This window comes from Lampetra fluviatilis, chromosome 55 (genome assembly GCF_964198595.1).
Source record: "Lampetra fluviatilis chromosome 55, kcLamFluv1.1, whole genome shotgun sequence".
Lineage (NCBI taxonomy): Eukaryota > Metazoa > Chordata > Hyperoartia > Petromyzontiformes > Petromyzontidae > Lampetra > Lampetra fluviatilis.
In genome coordinates, this window is record NC_136329.1 from 1,872,543 (window position 1) to 1,893,901 (window position 21,359).

Sequence of the window (21,359 nt, forward strand, 5' to 3'; positions counted from 1 at the left end):
TAGACAGACATATTTGCTGACAGATATCACCAAGATACATAGAGAGAGCAACCCAGGTACAGAGGGGTGATCGTCTCTGTGGGGTGGCCTTAAATAGACAGAGGGGGGCGGAGGCAGAGAGAGGGAGGGGGTAGGGAAAACATTTACATGTCAATGAGTACAAAGGGAGGCGTAGTAAAGTAAGCAGGCTTAGAGGGAGACAGAACACACTAACTTAAATAACCTAGCAAAGTATCGAAATGTTATGTAAAACGACACAGAGAGTCCCTCTAAGCCTGCTTACTTTAGTACGCCTCCCTTCGTACTCATTGACAGGTAAATTTTTTCCCTACCCCCTCCCTCTCTTTGCCTCCGCCCCCCTCTGTCTATTTAAGGCCACCCCACAGAGACGATCACCCCTCTCTGTACCTGGGTTGCTCTCTCTATGTATCTTGGTGATATCTGTCAGCTTATATGTCTGTCTATAGTTTTCTGGTTAGATTCTATGTCGCTATTTCATTATACCTGATGATGATTGCTTGTGTTGCAATCGAAACGTCGTATGCTATTATTTAATTTAATTTATTATTTTATCTTTATACGTGACTTTACCGACAAAAGCCAAAGAATAATTCCTGCAGTCACGAAAGCTCCAAAATTAAGATTGAACCACTTCTACGGGGAAGTTCCAAGTTTACCTTTTTTTCTCTCTCTCTGGGTTTTTGTTCTCTCTCTCTGCCTGTATATTTAGTGTAATTTTTTCTGTCTACACTCGTTTTTTTATCGTTCTTAGGTTTTGCTCTGTCTGTGTGTCTCCGTTCCTCTTGTTTTTATATTTTGTCTTTCTTTGGAATTTTCACACTTAAATTTCTAACTTAGCAATCTTTGAAATACGTAATCGACCAGGCTATGCGTTAATTGTGTGTTGACCGACTCTCTGTGTCGTTTTACATAACATTTCGATACTTTGCTAGGTTATTTAATTTAGTGTGTTCTGTCTCCCTCTAAGACTGCTTACTTTACTACGCCTCCCTTCGTACTCATTGACATGTAAATTTTTTCCCTACCCCCTCCCTCTCTCTGCCTCCGCCCCCCTGTCTATTTAAGGCCACCCCACAGAGACGATCACCCCCCTCTGTACCTGGGTTGCTCTCTCTATGTATCTTGGTGATATATGTCAGCTTATATGTCTGTCTATAGTTTTCTGGTTAGATTCTATGTCGCTATTTCATTATATCTGATGATGATTGCTTGTGTTGCAATCGAAATGTCGTATGCTATTATTTAATTTAATTTATTATTGTATCTGTATACGTGACTTTACCGAAAAAAAACAAAGAATAATTCCTGCAGTCACGAAAGCTCCAAAATTAAGATTGAACCACTTCTACGGGGAAGTTCCAAGTTTACCTTTTTTTCTCTCTCTCTGGGTTTTTGTTCTCTCTCTCTGCCTGTATATTTAGTGTAATTTTTTTCTGTCTACACTCGTTTTTTATCGTTCTTAGGTTTTGCTCTGTCTGTGTGTCTCCGTTCCTCTTGTTTTTATGTTTTGTCTTTCTTTGGAATTTTCACACTTAAATTTCTAACTTAGTAATCTTTGAAATACGTAATCGACCAGGCTATGCGTTAATTGTGTGTTGACCGACTCTCTGTGTCGTTTTACATAACATTTCGATACTTTGCTCGGTTATTTAATTTAGTGCGTTCTGTCTCCCTCTAAGCCTGCTTACTTTACTACGCCTCCCTTCGTACTCATTGACATGTAAATTTTTTCCCTACCCCCTCCCTCTCTCTGCCTCCGCCCCCCCGTCTATTTAAGGCCACCCCACAGAGACGATCACCCCCCTCTGTACCTGGGTTGCTCTCTCTATGTATCTTGGTGATATCTGTCAGCTTATATGTCTGTCTATAGTTTTCTGGTTAGATTCTATGTCGCTATTTCATTATACCTGATGATGATTGCTTGTGTTGCAATCGAAATGTCGTATGCTATTATTTAATTTAATTTATTATTTTATCTGTATACGTGACTTTACCGAAAAAAAACAAAGAATAATTCCTGCAGTCACGAAAGCTCCAAAATTAAGATTAATACATCTTTAGAAAACCAATCTGTGGCTGGACTCCATCTCATTTCGTTGCTGGCTGTTTGGTTTGTCTGGGCACGTGGACCTCTTTTGGGGAAGTTTGGGTGTGGACCTTTAGGAGTTTATCTAATATCGGCATTTTAGAGGCAATAGCCTGACCTCACAATAACTAAAGCTATCGTTGGTTGCTTACATTTCCCTCATGCTACCACATTGTGCCTCATGTGGAGTGAACACCATGGCTGAAATTTTATATCTAATCAGGGCTCAAACTCCACGAGGTCATCCCAGTTCCCAATGATGTTTGTGCATTTCAGCAGAGCAGTCTCCAGGTCTTTGATCTTCACCGGATCCTGTCCAGAAGCCAGTGCGTTATGGCTACCTTGCTGGAGTCCATAAACGACACGATGCTCAGCCAGTCCAGTGCTCCCTGAAGCTGCCTTGTATAATGTGCCCAGTGTAGCCACATTGATTCTGTTGACAGGGCCAGTGTGTATGAGGAGCAACCTGTGCACAGCAATGCAACTCAGGTTAATCTGATTCTCGTAAAAAATCTTCCAGTTCGGTGTGTGATGGTTTTACTTGATTTTCAGTGACGAAGCAAATTGTGTAAAGAGAAGAAAGCATAGGGGAGTGAAGGAACTCTTGTATGAAGAGAGCAATTCCTGAGATGTCACACTATATATATATCCTGTAAAGGACAATGCTATTGACGAAAATTACCTTCTCTCTTTTGTCTTCGTTCATAACTTCCAATGGTGTACAAAAATTTTCATTCAAAAATACTGTTTTCTTTTTACATAAAAGTTACAGTGACATCCTTTTATGAAAATGTTGTTTAATCAACATAGAGTAAATATTAATTTGTTCATAAATTGTCTTTATCATATTAATGAAAATGTCATCCGCATGTCATAAAAATATATTGTTTGGAGATGTATGTAAGTATGTATGTTGAACTTCTTTCACACCGCGCATAGCTAACCGCACTAATCAGAGGTGTCGAAAATTAAGGTCATGAAGTTTATGGAACGTGTTCTGAAAACTTAACGTATCCCTGCTGTGACACTTGGAAGATTGTTATTAATATTGAAACTGCAGACATTTAGTAGCACTGAGGAATGAGTGATTGATTACATTCTGGCTTTATTCGTATACATGGGATTACAAACAACACCACTTGATTACAAATATAATAAACACAGATATAAGTGTTGTGTTATTAAACACATTAAAATCACCACACCCTAATCACCGCCGTATTTTAGATATTAAAAAAGCCCTTAAAGTCCCAGACTATGGCCTAGAAGGGAACATCGTATGACCAAAATTATAGATTACTCAAGTAAGTTGAATTTTAAACAATAAAAATATATATTTTATTAGGACAAGTGTATGAGGAATAGTGTTTACATACAGGGTCTTCCATATACATAGGCTTTGCCCTGTACATTAGCGAATCACATCTTGTTACATACAGTCTATTTACTCATGGCCATTCCTTTCGTACACTGATGTAGGCGACTTATCTTCCCCTTAAGCCATAACGATAGTAATATCTTGCTATGATTAACAATATAACTTGTATTTATAAGTCAATAATATCAATCACATCTCAAACACGATGCACTAACGAAGACAGGTGTACTATGATATAATCGATTGCTTGTAAGTTAGGAGACAGGTGAGGGGCATGAGGAGCACAACGATAGAAGACGACGGGGCCATGAGGAGTGGGCACAGACAACTTTGACATACACGCAGGGGAGACAAGGTATGTTGAGCCCTGGGCGTGAATGAGGGGGGGGGATCTTGGTAATGGAGATGATGGGTGATGATGACGATGATTAACATTGTAATTATATACTGCTTTCACAATGTTAATGCGAATGTTTTTTTCAAGTCTTCCTTCATTCTGTTTGTATCTTGTTCGATCTCTTTCCATGCATCAGGAATATCTGCTGGTGAATACTTGTGTTTTTTAGCAAATATTTCATTGTATTTGCAGAACACGACCTTCCAGAAAGCCGTGGCCTCCAGGCTGGTGTCTGGCTGAATGGTCCAAGATGGATAGTAGGTGCGGTATTCCTTGTAGGGAACCCATTGGCCATTTGTAGCTGCATTTCTAAAACTCGCATTGCCAGCAACATCTGTTGTGCAAACTGTAGCTACCAACTTTTGGGTACAACTTTTATGACATCCATAAAGACCTTGAGGATAATGCAGCTCCGCACAGTGTTGCTTATGTCCACCGCCTCCCTGGTCACAAGGCACCCCACAGAAAGGACACTGCTTCTCACAGCCAGCCAGGCTCTTGTAGAGCTCTATGTGCGGCTGCACAGTGAGACGACTCAACCACGCCGCACACTCGGCATCACTGTCGACACTGAATCCTCGTAACATTTCCCCTTCAGCAGAGTCCAACGAACTCTTGAGTTCTTCCGAAAATTGCTTGACACTTTCTTTGTCTCTGAAGGATAAAGACCCAACTATGTCAATGAAATCCTTATTAATAATAATGTGCTTGAGTAGACACTTGCCCAATCTCTCTGATAATTTAAAAAGTGTGGTCGGAGTGGCTATTTGTTTTGTGACAGAGTCCACAGATTTCTTCACTTCATTAATCAGATTGCTCAAAATGGCACTTGAGAGATGGTACATCTCAGAGTGTGACCCATTCTTTCTCTGGCAGTGCTTTATGACCTGGGCCTTTATCCATTCCTTTGTAAAATCTGCATATGTTTTTATGTATCTGTAGTAATTTTCAAAGTCGTCTTCATCCAGCAAATGCAGTAGCATTGCCAGTTGAAGGTGTTTTCGGCTCAAAAACGTAGGGCTACCGCTATCGCTCTTCACGTTCGTTGCAATATCTATCCCCAATTTGTTGTCAACAGCTTTCAGCAGAGATGGCTTTAGACAATTGTCGCAAAAAGTTTTTGCATTTTTTATATTTTCATCTCCTTGATGATATAGTTCCTTAAAAATTACAAAATATGACTGCTTAATTTTATTAATCTTAATATTTGGGTCAATGTTGTGATAATAAATGTCATGTTGTTTTTGCCAAGTTGCTATGGCATGAAAACAAATGAATACAGTGATGTCCGTTGAAAATGTTTTGCTAAATATTTGATTCTGCTGTTGTTCCAGTTCATTACTGATGTGTTGCAGCAGATCGTTATTATAGGTTGAGCAATAATCATTCATTTTTATTTTGTCCTCAATACACTTCATGCTGCTTTCAATAATAATACGTGAAACTTTATTCAATTCGTACACGGTTTCATCGTTTTTCATTGTTATCGTATTCCACATTTTTATTAACATACGTTTGTCTTTTCTTGAGTGCTCTGGTTTTAGTTGAAATTGGTTGTCAATCGTTTCAAAGTATTTTGCAGGGCTTGCAAATTTACGCAAACTCTCACCGGCAGCTTTCACGTATTCGATTAAACTAGCACATAGTAATTCCAACATATTTTTGTAAACATTGTGTCTAATCAATTTAATTTTTGGGAGGTGTGTAACCACTGTTGACCACATGTTGTTAAACTCTTTTTCTAGATGTGTTTCGTCTAATTCAACTGTATCATTTTTGCAGTGCTGAAGAAGTTTACAGACTTCCGATCCAATTATCTTTTTACTCTGTGTTTCAAGTTCTTCAATGGAGTGTCCAGACTGCCTCCTACAAACCAACTCCAGGAATGTATTCAGCACTTCCTCTTGCAACTTCATGCAAACGTTATTAGTGCTGATGTTAAAGTCCTCTTTGTATTTTTCAACTAAATGCACATTATTGTTTTTGCTTTCAAAGTAGTTTTTGATTTTGCTCTGTAAGGTGGCTCCTTCTTTTGAAATCTCATTACCTAATTCAAGTTCCAACTTTTGAAATTCGTTCTCAAGATGTCCGTATTCGACACTATTTAAGTAATTCTTTCTCTCTTGTGTCCAATAAATTACGTCTTTACGAAATTCCCATTCCCAGCCTGTATAGTGAATGCACAGTTGGTTGTAAGCATCGGCCACCAAGCTGTTTTTGAAACTGAATATGAAGTTTTCTTTCTTCACTGCTTCCCAGATGCTTTCTATCCAAGTGCTGAACTCTGACAGCGTTGAAGCTCCCTGTGTTTCTGTTCTCTTTTTAAGATACTCTATCAGGTGTTGCTTGAGTTGAAAAACGTGATCGCTGTATGCAGCACTGACTGCAGCCATTGGAGGGGTTCCGTGCCAGAGGCCAGGAATGTACCAGTTGTCCTGACTCACGTCGTGCTCCATGACGTCGGTGAATTTACTGTAAGTGGACTCCTTGTGCTCCATTTTTGCAGCTGCCACTGTCATGTTATTTAGTTGATCAATAAGACATTTCTTGTCTCTCATGTTCTTGTCGGAAGCAGCGACATCGCCAGAATTCTGATGCACAAATAGGCACTTAGTTTTTTTCCCAACTTCTGTCATTCGTAGAAATGCATGGACAACGATTTGCAGAACATCTTTCATTTCTTCTACATTTTCCATTGCCAGATTAATGAGCGTGACATCACTCAATCCGATAACCACCGTGGCCAGCTCATTGTCGTGCTCGTAGCTGTCATCAAGTGTTGCCAGCTCAGGAGCTTTCAGACCTTCTGTGTCAATCACCAGGATGAAGTCACACGCCAGTTCTCGTCTCAGCTCATCGTCAACGCTAATGAGCTGCATGAAAGCGCCGCGTGTGCAGCGGCCACTGCTCACTGCGAACTGCAGCCCAAACATGGTGTTGAGAAGCGTGGACTTGCCTGTGCTCTGCACCCCCAGCACGGTCAGGATGAACACGCGGGGGTCTCTGCCAAACTTAGTCCTCACTGCCTTAAGCACGTCGCTCACCCAGTCAATGGGAATACAGCCAACGTCTCCATCCATTAACTCCAAGGGAAACCCCTCCAAGAACAACTCCGCAGCAACAGCTGGGAGTGTCGGTGCCTTGCGGTAGGCAGGTGCTGTGGTATTGGGCGCTGCAGATTTCTGGACTGCTTTAGATGCTTCGTAAAACTGCCCAATTTCTCGTATGAAATGTTCCAATCCCAATGAACTAGACGTCATTAATTTTTCAATTTCTTCCAATTTTGCTCCATTTTTTTTTGAATCAACATTTAGATCAACATATATTTTTTTGTAATCATCTCTTAACTTGGAAAATGTAACTCTAGATAGATCATTTAGTTTTAATTGCATCCACTGAAGAACAAACATTTTCATTTCTATTGACTCGTTCAATATAAAATCAACAAACATTTGCATCACATCTGAAAAACCAATTTTTTTCTGTTCTTTGCGAATTTGTGCTTGTTTTTTTTTATTTGCTTTAATATAGTCATCAAAATGCTGATGTCCGATGTTTTTCACACGACTCTGTTCTTTGTTGGTATCTGCCCACTTGTGCCACAGATCTCCTTGTAAAGGGAGATATTGTTGTTTACTTTCTTTCATATTTGACTTAGCTATTTTATCCATGATACGTTTAACTTTAGCTTTGCTTTCTTTGCATTTACTTTCACATTCATCGATTCTAATATTTAAACTTCCTGCAACGTTGACCATGCTTTCTAATGTCCCATGGTTTTCAATAGATTTTAACAATTTTGTAATATTAGAACGTAGTTTTTTAGTAAATGCTGCGTCATTGTGTCGCCCTTTCTGAATAATTTTTGCCTTTATTTTCAGCTCACACAAACTGTTGGTAATTGCAATTGTATTGCCGCTCATGTCATTTTCTTTCTGGTTTGCTATTATAAATAACTGAGCATTCGAATTGGCAAGAATAGACATTTTTTTTACATCTACTTCTCCGATGTCAATGACAATGAACAAGGCATTTGAGTTTGCTTTTAAAAACTCAAGCTGAACTAAGTGATCCCTGGCATCACCACGGAGATTTACAACGCTGAACTTTGTTTGGAAAACATCTATATTTGATTTTCCACAAGGACAGAACATAGCCATTTCAACTAGACCATCTGAACATTTTCGAGGGATATCACCACATTCCATTTCCCGATGAACAAAGAAATCATTGTTTTCATTGCTAAGAATTGAATTTAGCAATTTTGATTTAGAAGCACTACACTCTCCAACCCGAATGAATGAAATGAAAGGCATTGGTACGCTGACTAATGAATCCTCCATACTGGATGCATTTTCCTGTAGTTTCCAGTTTTTTACAATTTGTCTCATGGCCCACAACATAAATGTGATGTTCCCTTCGCCCGAATCAGGCAGTAAGAGAGGCAATGCAAACTGACACTGGGCCATCTTCTGCATAAGCACCTGCTGTAAGAAGCTGTCGGCGCAGAGAAACACCGCGGTTATCATGTCCAGTGGACTTATCAAATCGGCTGTCGCATCACTGCCTGAGCTGCGCGAATTGTCATCATCACTTGTATCTGCTTCTTCCACTCTACGCTGGCCATATTCTGTGTTTCTTGACCTGGGATTTGCCCTCATTAGATTCCTGAGGAAATGCTTGGAAAGTTCCTGAATATATTTGGGATATTCCACGGAGCCAATTATTCTCAAAACATCATTTGTTGATATTTTTTCAGGGTAAAACTTGTCCAAAGTGAGTTTCTTCATAATAGTCTGAAATATTACTTTTGAAGAGGCAATTTTGACAACCTTGTCTTTATTACTACGCGGCTCACTTCCTTCCAATATGGGGCCTCCTCTATTCTGTCCACGAACACTGAAAAATAAACACGTCACGTTACAATGTAAATATCACATTCATTTTGTATAAATATAAATGTGGTATTCAGACAATTCTACTAAATTGATTACAGTGCTTATGGCTAGAGAGGTATAACATAATTACACATATTGAGGTCTTGTGTTCTCCCTCACAATATCCAACAGAAGTGAATGTGTGTCCTTTAAAGTTTATCAACATACATTATTGTTCTGTTTGCCAAGTGTTCTTTGGTCATCTTAACTTCGAAATGAAATACTAATTGATTTGAAGCTTTCGTGACTGCAGGAATCCATACTCTTTGGTTCTTTCAGTAAAGTCACGTAGGTAGTAAAATAAAAAAAAAATATCACGACGTTTCGATCGCAACACAAGCGATCGTCATCAGGCGAAAGCAGCAGAACTGCTGAAAAACACAGCGAGAGCTACAACAAAGGGTTTTATATGTTTGAGGGGGGTGTAGCCTAAGGGCAAGCAAGCGGGGTCTGATCTGGAACAGTCCCATCTTCGCACGCAAGTACTTCAGTTGTGTTAATGTGGAAGATCAGGGAGAGAGATTAGGGAGAGAGATTCGGGAGAGAGATTAGCATGTCAAAGTAAATGAGATTCCGTCACCATATGAGAGCACTGTCGCCGCTCCTGCGCACCACCGTATTGTTAGTGGGAGATTAGCACTATGTTAATAGGAGAGAGATTGGGGAGATTATCAAGTTAATGTCAAGTCTATGTGTAGCACAAGCTGTGGCCAGGCCTGCGCTGTGAGAGGCAAATGCGTCAACGCAAGAGAACCACTGCAACAATGGCCATGCCAGGGAGACACGCAGCCCATGAAACAGTAAGAACCATCGAGGCTAAGGGAGCAGAGGTGGCCATGTTAGTAAGACTAGCCCGTTAGTGTAAAGGCATCCCACAAGGCAATGCAACTTTGGTAAGGCACTGCTTTATCAACACTTCAACTGGATTGGTATATTCTACAAACAAAATGAGGGTACCCCAATTAGTTCTCCCTTATTGCCAGTGGTAGCGAATGTTTTCATGGAGAAATCCACCCTACATCCTTCCTTGTGGAAGAGGTACGTAGATGACACGTTCATCATCTGGCCACGTGGCCTGCCAGCACTGAACCAATTTCTCAACCACATCAATTCCATATACCCATCTATCAAATTCACCATGGAAGTGGAAAAGGATGGCAAGCTACCATTCCTTGATGTTTTGATTGAGAAGAGACCTGATGGCTCGTTGGGACACTGTCTACAGGAAAGCTACCTTCACGGATGCCTATCTAAAGCCTGACTCCCACCACCATCCAGCCCAGAAAAAAATCCTCATCAAAACACTACACCATAAGGCCCGTTGAATTTCCGACCAGCATCACCTAGCCAGTGAGCTGGAGTACGTACACCAAGCCCTCAGGATGAACGGATACTTAGGCCGTACAATCCGCGAAAGCTGTCTCCCCAGCCATGGGGAGACAACCTTCTGAGGATCCAACCAATACCATCACTTTACCATACATAGCAGGGGTTACCAAAAATATTTCCAAAATCTTAAACAACGCAGTACACAAAATCCGTAATTTGTTCCCGTCTGTAATGGATGTGATTCCTGGCATGCAATAGCCTGGTGTCTACACATTGAGTTGTGATTGCAGCAGCAGTTACAATGGGGAAACGAAATGACACATCTCGGATCGCGTTCACGAACACAAGGCAGATCTAAAACACGGTAGGACCAATACTTCTGCCGTTGCCGATTATTGTTTTAACGCAGTGTGCTAACACAAAATAGATTTTTTTCAAGACGGATGTACTCTGCAAACCCACCGGCTACCTTCAGAGATTTGTTCATGAAGCCATCCAGATATAGAAACACAGACACAACTTCAACCTAGAATATGGGTACAAACTGAGCAATCATTGGAATCACGTTATGAACCAGGTAAAGTCTTAACTAAATGTGATGTTTCCATCATACCTGCCTATGTCAGCTGTTATTTCAGACTCTCTGTGTGTCTCTCTCTGTGCCTCTCTCTTAGATATCTCATGCTCACATGTCCTTTATATTGCACTCTCATTCTCACATGTCCTTTGGTATGCACTCTCATGCCTATTGCACTCTCATGCCTTTGGATTGCACTATCATGCTCACATGCCCTTCGGATTGCACCCTTTGGATTGCACCCTTTAGATTGCACTCTCATGCCTTTGGATTGCACTCTCATGCTCACATGCCCTACAGTCCATCTCTCACAATCGCTGGCCCCACCCTCTTGCCCGATACGGCAACCACCCCCCTCCCTCCCCCCCTCTCGGGTCAATATGGCTCGTCCACAGCAGTCTGCACCTGAAGACGGTCGCTTGTTGTTGCGATCGAAACGTCGTGATCTATTATTTTTTCTACCTACGTGACTTTACCGAAAGAACCAAAGAGTATTGATTCCTGCAGTCACGAAAGCTACAAATCAAGACTGTTACGTGTCAGTCTGAATGATTTTACAAGACACTACATTTATTGTTAGAAGTGCTAACGAACCTTCGCCGTCATATCCAAGTCGGCGACGAAACGAAGAAACCCATCTGCTGCATCATTGGACGACGAGGCCGAGCAAGACGTCATCCCTCCAACAGCTCTGGTTGCCGGACCTCCAAGCGCCCGCTCTGACGACGTGCTGCAGTCAGCGCAGGAGACCATGGCGAGTCCAACCTTGTCGCCTCCTCCGCAGAGCTGGCTGGACATCGTTGGTCATCTGGGGAGGCTGTTGTCGGCCGCCACTCATCTGTTCGAGCAGATGATGACTGTGTTGACCACTGGACAACAAGACGCACTTCCCGCCACTGTCGTGTCTGAGGCGATAGGAGCGCTGGACCCATCCGCCATTTCGGAGGCTCCACAAGTCCACCATTTTGCGCAATTGGACCATGCCACAGCAGCAGCCACCGACTTCCAAGGTGGAGGATGCCTCCAAGCTTCGACGACTGCCACCAGTGCGCCAGTTTGTAGCTGCGGAAGTAGATTGGACGGCTTTTCATCGTCAGTTAGAGGCCACCTACATCTCGGTGGGATAGACGCCCTGCGAAGTGCTCCGAGCTCTTCCCATGGCCCTCGACAACGACTCGCTTGCTGCTTTTTTTGCCATCCCCGAGTCGGATAGAGCGACCCTCACGCGAGCCTACACCAATATGGCCGCTATTTATGACCCCCCGTCTAATGTTCATAGAAGATGTCGCTTGCGACGACGGGGCGAGAACGAGATGCCGCTGGCTTGTCGCAGTGCTCTCCTTGCGCTGTGGCACATGGCTTTTCCACGAATGGACAGAATCGCTTTGGACTCTCTCGCCTTTGAGAGACTTCACTCCTTGGCTCGAGAATTGGGGATCAACCTCGCGGTGACGGAGGATGACGACCTAACTTCTCTGCAGGTAGCCTGTGGCATCAAGCACACCTCAATGACCGGATGGCTGTGGCAACCAGTACAACGGAGCCGGCCGCGGATGAGCATGTGAGTGCCTCCTTCACCCGTGGTATGGAGGAAAGGGGTGCTGTGCGGCGCCTGCCAGTGCGGGAATGGTGCCCCAGGCTGAGCCAGCCGCCTGGGTGTCCTTACCGTACCTGCTACAGGTGCGGCTGCGCAGGACACATGGCCAACGACTGCCACCTCGGGAGTAGAGGGTTCCCGCCGCATCCATCCTCCGGCTTCAACGACTCTTCCTCACGCAATATACAGGCGAGCCCGGATGCATCAGATACACGGCCGTTTTTGTCCCATCACCCATCTAGCATAGGTCGTGTGCAGAATCAGTCTGTGACATCTCATCCCGTAGCGGGATTACACGAGGTGCGAGATCAATGTGTTGGCCACGCGGTGCCATTCAGTGGGACGCGTTAGCTCATAGAGTTGTGGGCGCTGTGGCGGGTTCTTCAACAATTGTGGGTTTGATTCAAGGGATCCATGTTCGGTTGTTAATAGACACGGGGGTCGTTGCGACTATGGTTTCCGAGGCTGTGTTTTGTACATTGCCTTCGTCATGTGATCCTCTTGCCCCGTGGAGAGTGCTTGTGTTGTAGCTAATGGGGGGAGCCTGGGTATAATGGGGCAAATTTCGGCCTCTGTTCAAATTGGGGAAATATTTTTGAAAGGTCAAATATTAGTTTCACGGACATTAGCCGTGTCCTGTTTGTTGGGCACCGATTTTCTGAGCAAGATGCCCTTGAAAATTATAATCAACCAGGGGTGCATTGAATTACAGCGGTTGCAGTTTCTATATTTTCCTGGTCGACAGCCACCGCAGAACGCTGTCATTCATGCGATGGCTAGCCAAACCGTTAAGGTGCCTGCGGGTTCCCAAATCTCGTACCACTGCGATGGCGCACAGAGTTGCCTTCACCAGGGCCAGAGAAGGAGATCCTGCTAACCCCTTCTAACGTCATGTCGCGATCCCCCTCGCTAGTGGGAGCTATGACGGTTGTATCCACCGAGCAGACGCCATTTCTGCAGGTACTGAATGTGGGACATGTGCCAATTGTGATTTAGGTGGGTACTGTCCTGGCACACACTTCGGCGAGATGGAAACTTGAGATTTTGCGTTGATTTTCACAAGTTACATAAGATATCGGTGGCAGATGCGTATCCCCTTCCTCGTATGGACTACTCGATGCATTGTCAGGCGTGCAATTTTTTTCGACACTCGATTTATTGTCAAGATTTTGGCAATTGCCCCTCGATGACGAGTCGAAACCAAAAACTGCTTTTCGTATGCCCGAAGGCCTTTATAACTTCAAAACCTTATGATGGGATTGAATTCGGCGCTGGCCACCTTTCAGCGGTAATGGAATTGGTCCTAGCAGGGTTGCAATGGCATTCTTGCCTTATATATTTGGATGACGTCATCATCTTTACCAAAACCTTTGACGAGCATTTACGGTGATTGCACTCAGTTGTCGAGAAAGTATGTGCGGCCAATTTGAAATTCAAGCCACAGAAATGCCATTTGATTCAAACATCCTTTAAATACTTGGGCCATATAGGTAGCGCAGCCGGTGTTGCCACAGATCCGGAGAAGACCTCGTGTGTAGGCATGTGGCAGGCGCCTAAGTCGATAGCAGACGTCCGCAGTTTAATTGGATTCACTTCTTACTACCGGCGGTTTGTTAAAGATTTCGCCACCATTGCTAAACTGCTGCACGCCGTCATGGCCAAGGGCCAGAGATTTCAGTGGGATAAGGCTGAAGAGGATTCCTTCCTCGCATTCTGTGCCGCCTTCGCCGATGCCCCCGCCCCGCTCATGTATGCAGATTTTGCTAAGCCCTTCATTTTGGATACAAATGCCAGCAATACGGGCATCGGGGCAGTCCTTTCCCAGCTTGTCGAGGGCACAGAGATAGTGGTTGCTTACGGCAGTCGAGTCCTGTCTCCTGCTGAACAGTGCAATTGCGTCACGTGCAGGGAGTTACTGGTCATGCAGGCTCTCAGTCGCCACATGATTCTAAGCTGCAGGTTGATGACACCTCACTATTGACGTTGCGCCGTCCTGCTTCTCGAGGACCGGGGTCCGCAGGTCGCCCAACCATTGTGCTGTGTGAGGGACTCCTCATGTGGTGGGAGGGGAGTCCTAGCGTTATTCCTTGGTACTTCGGGGTAAACTTACAAAAACTGTGCACGAGAAGTTAATGCATCTGTGTGTGCATAAAAGTTGGCAACGTTGAAAAAGGACTTTTACAGGCCAGCATGGAGAGTGATGTCCTCCTCCTCATTAAAGGTTGTGCCGATTGTGCGTGTCGGAAATCTCCTGCCCTGTGACCACAGATTCCATTACAGTCCATTGTTGTGTCACGGGTGAATGAATTGGTGGCCCTTGACATTTTGGGTCCCTTTCCGGTCTCCCAGAGAGGGCACAAGTACCTCCTCATTGGGGTTGAATATCTGACTCGTTGGCCTGTGGCCTGGCCTTTGGTTGACCAGTCAACTGCATCTATAGCCGACGCCTTTGTAAACAGCTATGTCATTGATAAGAGAGCCCCTGAGCAATGGATCAGGGCAGAAATTCCTCCTCAAAGTTTCTCCAGGAGGTGTGTGAGTCCTTAGGCACGTGGCAAATATGCACCTCACTGTATCATTCACAGACGGACGGGATGGTTGAGGGCCAGTCGGATTGGGATCTGCACATTCTGGGGGTCCTCGCTGCTTACAGACTTACTCTCCATGCCTCGACGGGATTCTTACCGTTGTATTATATGTATGGGAGGGAGCCCGAACCCCCTGTGCAAGTTCAGTTGGGATTGCGCCCCCCGCGGAAAGCATCGGTAGTGCCTGACCCAATGTTTCAAATGCTTGAGCAGCTGCGGTTGGCCCGCAAGGCCACTAGGAGCAACTCAGCCCGCAGACAGGCTGGTAACCAGCAGCTAAGGGGACAGGGAGGGCCAGGAATACCTTGAAAAGAGGGGGACAAGGCTTGGTTACATTGCCCCCAAGTGCCTGTGGGCACATCCCCAAAACTGTACCATCCCTGGAAAGGACCCGTGGAGGTCATTGAGGTTCGGCGGCTGCAGTGCGTGTGTACTCGATTGGGCCGGCGGCGCTGGTTTGTGCATCCATCATGGTTAAAAACATACGTCTCATCCGGTCCGGTCGATTCATCCCCACTTTCTAGCGGCCGATGTCTGATGTGTCCGGTGCGCCGACTGCCATGCCTGAGGTAATTTATTACAATGTCGTCTGGTGGGTAGTCACAGACGCGAGCCGGGCTGTGGCTATCGGTTGAACTGGAGTCCTATCTGTGCTTGTGGGCTGCGGCACGCTGACAGTCGTTGGGGGTTGTATATATTCTGGGGGCTGGGTATATTGCCATGTGTTCGCAATTTTTTTTCTTTCTTTCTATTCTATCATTCCGGTTATTTATTGTTCTTGTTATTTGACTCGCGAGTGGGATGATGGTTGTTGTTGTTATTGTGTTATCATCCCGCTACACGAGGTATGGAGGTCACCTGGGATGGCTGTTTTTTTTATCACAGTGGGGGTTATGTAGTGACATACAATGGGTCACTAGGGTGCATAGCGCTGGTTACTAGCAGAGGGGGGGATCTGCGTGTGTAGTAGCTCAGTCTGCCAGCAGGGCATGTGAGATTTTGTGATATAGAATGGGTCACTAGGGCATGTAGCGCAGGTTGCTGACAGAGAGGGGAATCTGAGGGCATAGCAGCCCGGTCTGCCAGCTGGGCATGTTATAGGCCGGGGAAAGGGATGTAGGGCAAAGGTGACAGAGGGGACACATGAGGTGAAGCCCGGGAACCTGGTAGGTTCCAGGAGGGGGTGTGGCCGAGGGCAGAGCCGGGCCACGCTGGAGGGATTAAAGGTAGGCCCCAACTCTGGGTCGGGGCTGTCATCTGGAATGGAACCCGTTAAGTCTTCGTCTTCATCTCCTCGGCGTTGTTGGTCAGGCAGTGTGCAGTCTGTTCTGACCCGAGTATAGTTAGCCCCTGTACCCGTGATGTCTGGAATAAACGAGTGTGCCTCCTATCATTAGTGACTCTGAAGTGAGCATCCCTACCCCTTCTGAGGCAGTGACATACATGTAAACCCAGGACCACCGAGCAGGATTTTCTTGCATACCCGTCTGAGGCCGGCTGTTCCTCTAGGCCCCCACCTCTTGAATAACCCTTGCAGGTGTGAGCCAGCAGCGCCCGACCCTTCTCCCTTGTCAGACCCTCAGGGATGGCACCTTGTACCACAATCCCTGGGCCATTCTCAGACCATGTGGTGTGGGAAAATCAGATTTACTTGCGGGAGTACGACCCCTGCACATGGGAGTGGGCAGAGGTATTGGGCACTGGGGAAATGGGAATCTGCATCCCTGCAGCCGGGCACCCAGTGGGTTCAATGGGCAGTGAGGACCGCCGCCCTCCCCTTCCCCGCCCCTCATGGGAAATTGGGGGGTGACAGCCACCCTGCCCAGTCTCCTCTGGCCCTCCTGCGCCAATGTGCATCGAAAGGGGAGGGAGAACCAGCTAAAGGATTAAGGCACCCCAGAGCAGGTGGAGGGGAACTCTTCGCAAGGGACACCGACATATATTCGCAGACACCTGCCAGGAGCACTCTTGGACCAGGGCTTACCGGGTTCCCTGCCAATCAAGCCAGAGGAGATTTCTCAGGCATTTCGGGTGAAGAAAAGGGGAGGAGGGGACCATACTGAGACCAACAGCACAAGACATCGCCCGGTCCTGATCATATTCGCCACCCGATACAGTGTGTCGGACGTGCTGAGGGCAGGAAGAGCAGCCAAGGGCAAGGGCACCCTAATGGAAGGGAAGCAGGTCTTCATAGCCCCACACCTTTCTCTGCTGGATGCCAGAAGGAACCTCCTTCTACTCCTACGCAGGGACTTGGTGGGCCGAAATGGGGAACGGTTTCAGCTCTTATACCCAGAAAAGCTGCAGTTCCACGTGGGAGGAAGGTGCCTGGACTTCATATCCCCGCATGAGGTGATGGAATGCAAGAAGATCCAAGAGATCCTGCAGGGGCCGAAGGGAGAGGGGAGCCGACACTGAACCAAACAGGGAGCGGTAGTAGCCACCTAGCTGTGGATGGAGAGGACCCCTCTGGATTATTGGCAGCGGCGCCCAGATAACTGAATCCCGGTGGGAGTAGACGGATGAATGGAAGTATCTTGATATGCACACCCAACTCTCTTGATTCTCTCCCCTTCTCCATGGCTCTCCTTTCCACTTACCCCTACACCATGAAACTTCTAACAGATAGTGGCCAAAACCCCATCAGGTCCTTACCCGAGGCCACTACGTATGCTTCCATTAGTTGTTCACATAGCCCCCTTGTCTCTCAATGAGCCCGATATATAGGTGGATGACTTTAAATGGTTCCTTACTGCCCCCCCCGTCCTTCCCCCCCTCAGATTGGTTACTTGCACGGATTCCCAGATGAGATGTAGCCCCCCCTCCCGTATCCCGACATGGTTGGGTCATGATTTTTGCGCGGGCGCGGGCCCTGGTCCTTACCCTCCCCTCCCCACCTACTGCTCAGGCATGGTAACTGTGTGGCGGGCACATGGTCACTGCAACGGAAGCAGCAGCAGTGGAGACGCAGTTACAACTCTAAGGAATGCTGCCTGTGGTATGGATGCCTCGTGGTATGGCATGGGGGGCAGGGGAGAAAGTGGTGACTCGGCTGACCGCGGCCTGGGTGGGGGGGGGCAATGAAGGATACAGATGGAGGACTTCTCTCCCCTCCCTTCTCGACGTGACGCGGTGCACGTTGGATGCGTGTTGGATGCGTGTTTGACTCTCTCTGCTCCTCTTAGTAAATTATTTTTAAAATGTATTTTTTTTATCATTTTGATAAGTGTCTGCTGCTGCTGTGTTCTGTACAGTGCTTTGAGATCCTTGATGAAAAGCGTTGTATAAATGTAATTATTATTATCTCACTCTCCAGCACTCTTCTTCGTGGGTATCCCAATGTACTCGGATCACCCCCCCTCACCCACCCCCACCTTCTCTCCTCCTTAGGCGTAATATGAGCACAGGGAGTCAACTAGTCCCCGCTTGAGTATGTGTGTCTCTTGCCGCCTGGCCCTCTGTGCCTGCCTGATGGAGCATGGAGTGGTGGATTTCCCACTGGGGGTAGCGGAGGAGACTCTCGAAGAGGCCCAAATTCGAGAGAACTGAGTCCTCAGAATACGATGGCGTTTCGGGAACATGCTGAAGCCCAGGAGGGTGTGAGGCAGGGCACCCGAGGTGTGGGGTTCACCGGACCCCCACTGCAGGGGAGACCCTCCAATGCCCTGTAGCCGGCCGTATAAGGCGCCCAGATCCTGGGTCCTGGCATGGTATAAGAAGGGTCAGGACTTCCACTCTCACTCCTCTCGAGTTGGGGGGGGGGGGGGGAGTCCTCCGAGGGCTAATTTGTGCTGACCTACCCGTGTGTTGGGGCGACACCCTCCACCCGACACACCCCCTGACCTTCCTCCCCTTTCCAGATGGGCCCTTAAGTTATGTGGAAGAACCTGCCCAAATGATGCCCTCCAGCTCACCCTCCCCCCCCCCCCCCGTTCTTCCTTCTATCAAGCCCGTGACTCTGTACGGGTAGTGAGACAGACATCAATATCCCAGGGCAGTAGAGTATCGGTGGTCTATCCCTTCCCTCCAAGTTCCCCATCCCTTTGCAGCAGGTATGTCTCCGCCAGACCTTTACAGGAAAAATGTGATGGAAAATGTTCTGCCACCCTCAGTGCTGAAACTAGACTCAGACAAGGAATAATCGGGCGGAGGGGAGTTAAACTCGGGGAATGCATCGTGATCCTGGGGAATTCACCGTGATCCTAATACTCCCTCTCGAAACCTCGTCAATACGCAATCCCTTCTCCGTACACCTCCCCCCCCCTCCGCTTTCCCCTCCTACTTCTTAATACGCACCTCCCGTCTTCCCGCTTAAAAGATCTCAAACAAAGTGGAACTCCCTTCTATAGTTAAACTAAATATCACTTCCCTCAATGTGAACAGCTTAAATCACCCAATAAAAAGGCAGCGTTCTCTTTGTTTTAAACAAACACAAAACAGATATTGCGTTCCTACAGGAAACACATCTCTCCCAGCTGGAAATGAAAAACCTCAGAAAGAGTTGGGTGAGCCAAGTCTTTCATGCCTCTTACACTGCGTGCAACAGAGGCATGGCCATCCAAATAAATAAAAATATCAAAATCACACTAGATCCTCAGGGGAGATAGATGTTACTTGTGAGAAAGCTGCATGGCAAAGAATTCACCTTACTGAACGTACATAACTACCCCCTCTCTGATCAATTCAAAGCTCTTCTCAAAAACCGCAGCTATAATAGAAAAATAACAGGAAAATCATCACGGGAGGTGACTGGAACCTGACTCAGGATCCTAATTTCACCAGTTTCATTCAACCCAATCAGCTCAAAATGCTACACAGAGGCTTCTGCTGGCTGAGACCAACATTAACCTGGGAGACCCTTTAACCCACCAAATATGATTTCACCCACATTTCCAGAGCACACAAGACAGTCTCCAAAAATATTATTTTCTCATCTCCAGACCTTTAATGTCACGTCTCACCATGACAAAAACACTAGATATCCAACTTTTCAACCAGGCACCAATTACAATCCAACTCATCCTGAACCTTGACGAGATTGTGAATACCTAATGTTCCTAAATAGATGGCTTCTGGCAGACACCCAGTTAATCAAAGAATTGAAGGACGAGTTTGTGGAATTCATGAGAACGAATACTGCTTCAACCCCCCCCCACGCCTCTCCAGATATTGTTGGATGCACTTAAGGCTCGTAAATGAAAGAAACCCCGTGAAAAGCAACAACAACTGGAGGAGACTCTAGCCAAGTTACACGAAAGATTTAAGTCCTCACACTATGCAGAACCCCTAAAAAATAGATAGGATAAAATTGGAACTCAATAAACTGATAAATAACCAACAAGCAAACTGTACAACGGAGCCAGGCTACCTTTTTACGAAAATGGGAGGCCATCAGAGCTGCAGAGGACAACCCTGGAAGCAGTTATACAGACATGACACCTCCCTCTGTCCATGAATGATGCCAGGATATCGGTCGTCCACTAGACATAATCTCTGTTAAACATCATGTTCAGCTGCATGTCAATCGCCCTCTTAAATTCGGATGATAAAATATTGGCTAAATCCTGTTGGGAAGGCTGGAGCAGACTCTTCCCTCGATAATTAGGAAAAGCCCAGATGGGGTTTGTAATTGACTTTTCATCCTAATCAACGCAATCGAGATATCCACTAGAAACGACCTGCCTGCATACGCCCTCACATTTGATGTGGAAAAGGCATTCGACAGAGTCTGGTGAGCCTTCTTTCTCCAGGTGATGCATAAGTTCGGATTTCCACATCAATTTATGAGCATGTGTAATCATCTCTATGCTGACCCCACGGCCTCAATCATAAGGAATGGCCTAATCTCATAGTTTCCCGCGAGGAATAGGAACGAGGCATGGATTCCCACTCTCCCAATTGCTGTTCACCCTAGCAATGGAACCATTGGCTGAAAGCATAAGGGATAACCAAACCATCATTGGAGTGAAGTTTGGCGCAATGGAAAACAATATAAACCTTCATGCAGATGATGTGCTGGTGCAGTTCATAGACCAAAATCTGCGATCCCTGCCATGTTAGCACTGGTAGCAGAATTTGGAAGGGTGTTAGGATAAAAATTAAACGTCACAAAATCAAAACTAATGCCTCTATCGCAGGTATCCCCCAAACCCCTAGGAGACCTACTGCTATTTCAGTGTTCCCCATGTCACATCAGATATCTTGGGGTCATAGTTCCCTCCTCACTAACATCCCTCTATTCAAGGAACTCCGCCCATGTGTTCCAGGAAACAACTGCATCGTTTGCAGCCTGGGCTGACGTCCCCTCTCTGTTCACAATAGGGGACATTTATTAAAATGATGATCCTGTCCAAAATACTATACCCTCTGAGAATTGTGCCCACAAGGATCCCGGATACCTTCTTTAAGACGCTCCCAAGAAGGATTTTATTTTGCCATAAAGACAAGCC

The 21,359-nt window shown here is 45.9% G+C and overlaps 1 protein-coding gene across 1 annotated transcript in view; it reads right to left on the reverse strand.

Annotated features, from left to right (window-relative positions):
• Positions 1-3,938: 3,938 nt before the first annotated feature.
• Positions 3,939-21,359, reverse strand: part of LOC144949935 (interferon-induced very large GTPase 1-like) — a 120,653-nt gene continuing 103,232 nt past the window's right edge. Inside the window, exon 7 of the mRNA XM_078879924.1 lies at positions 3,939-8,781. Coding sequence (XP_078736050.1) covers positions 3,939-8,781 — 4,843 coding nt within the window. The remainder of the gene's footprint in view (positions 8,782-21,359) is intronic.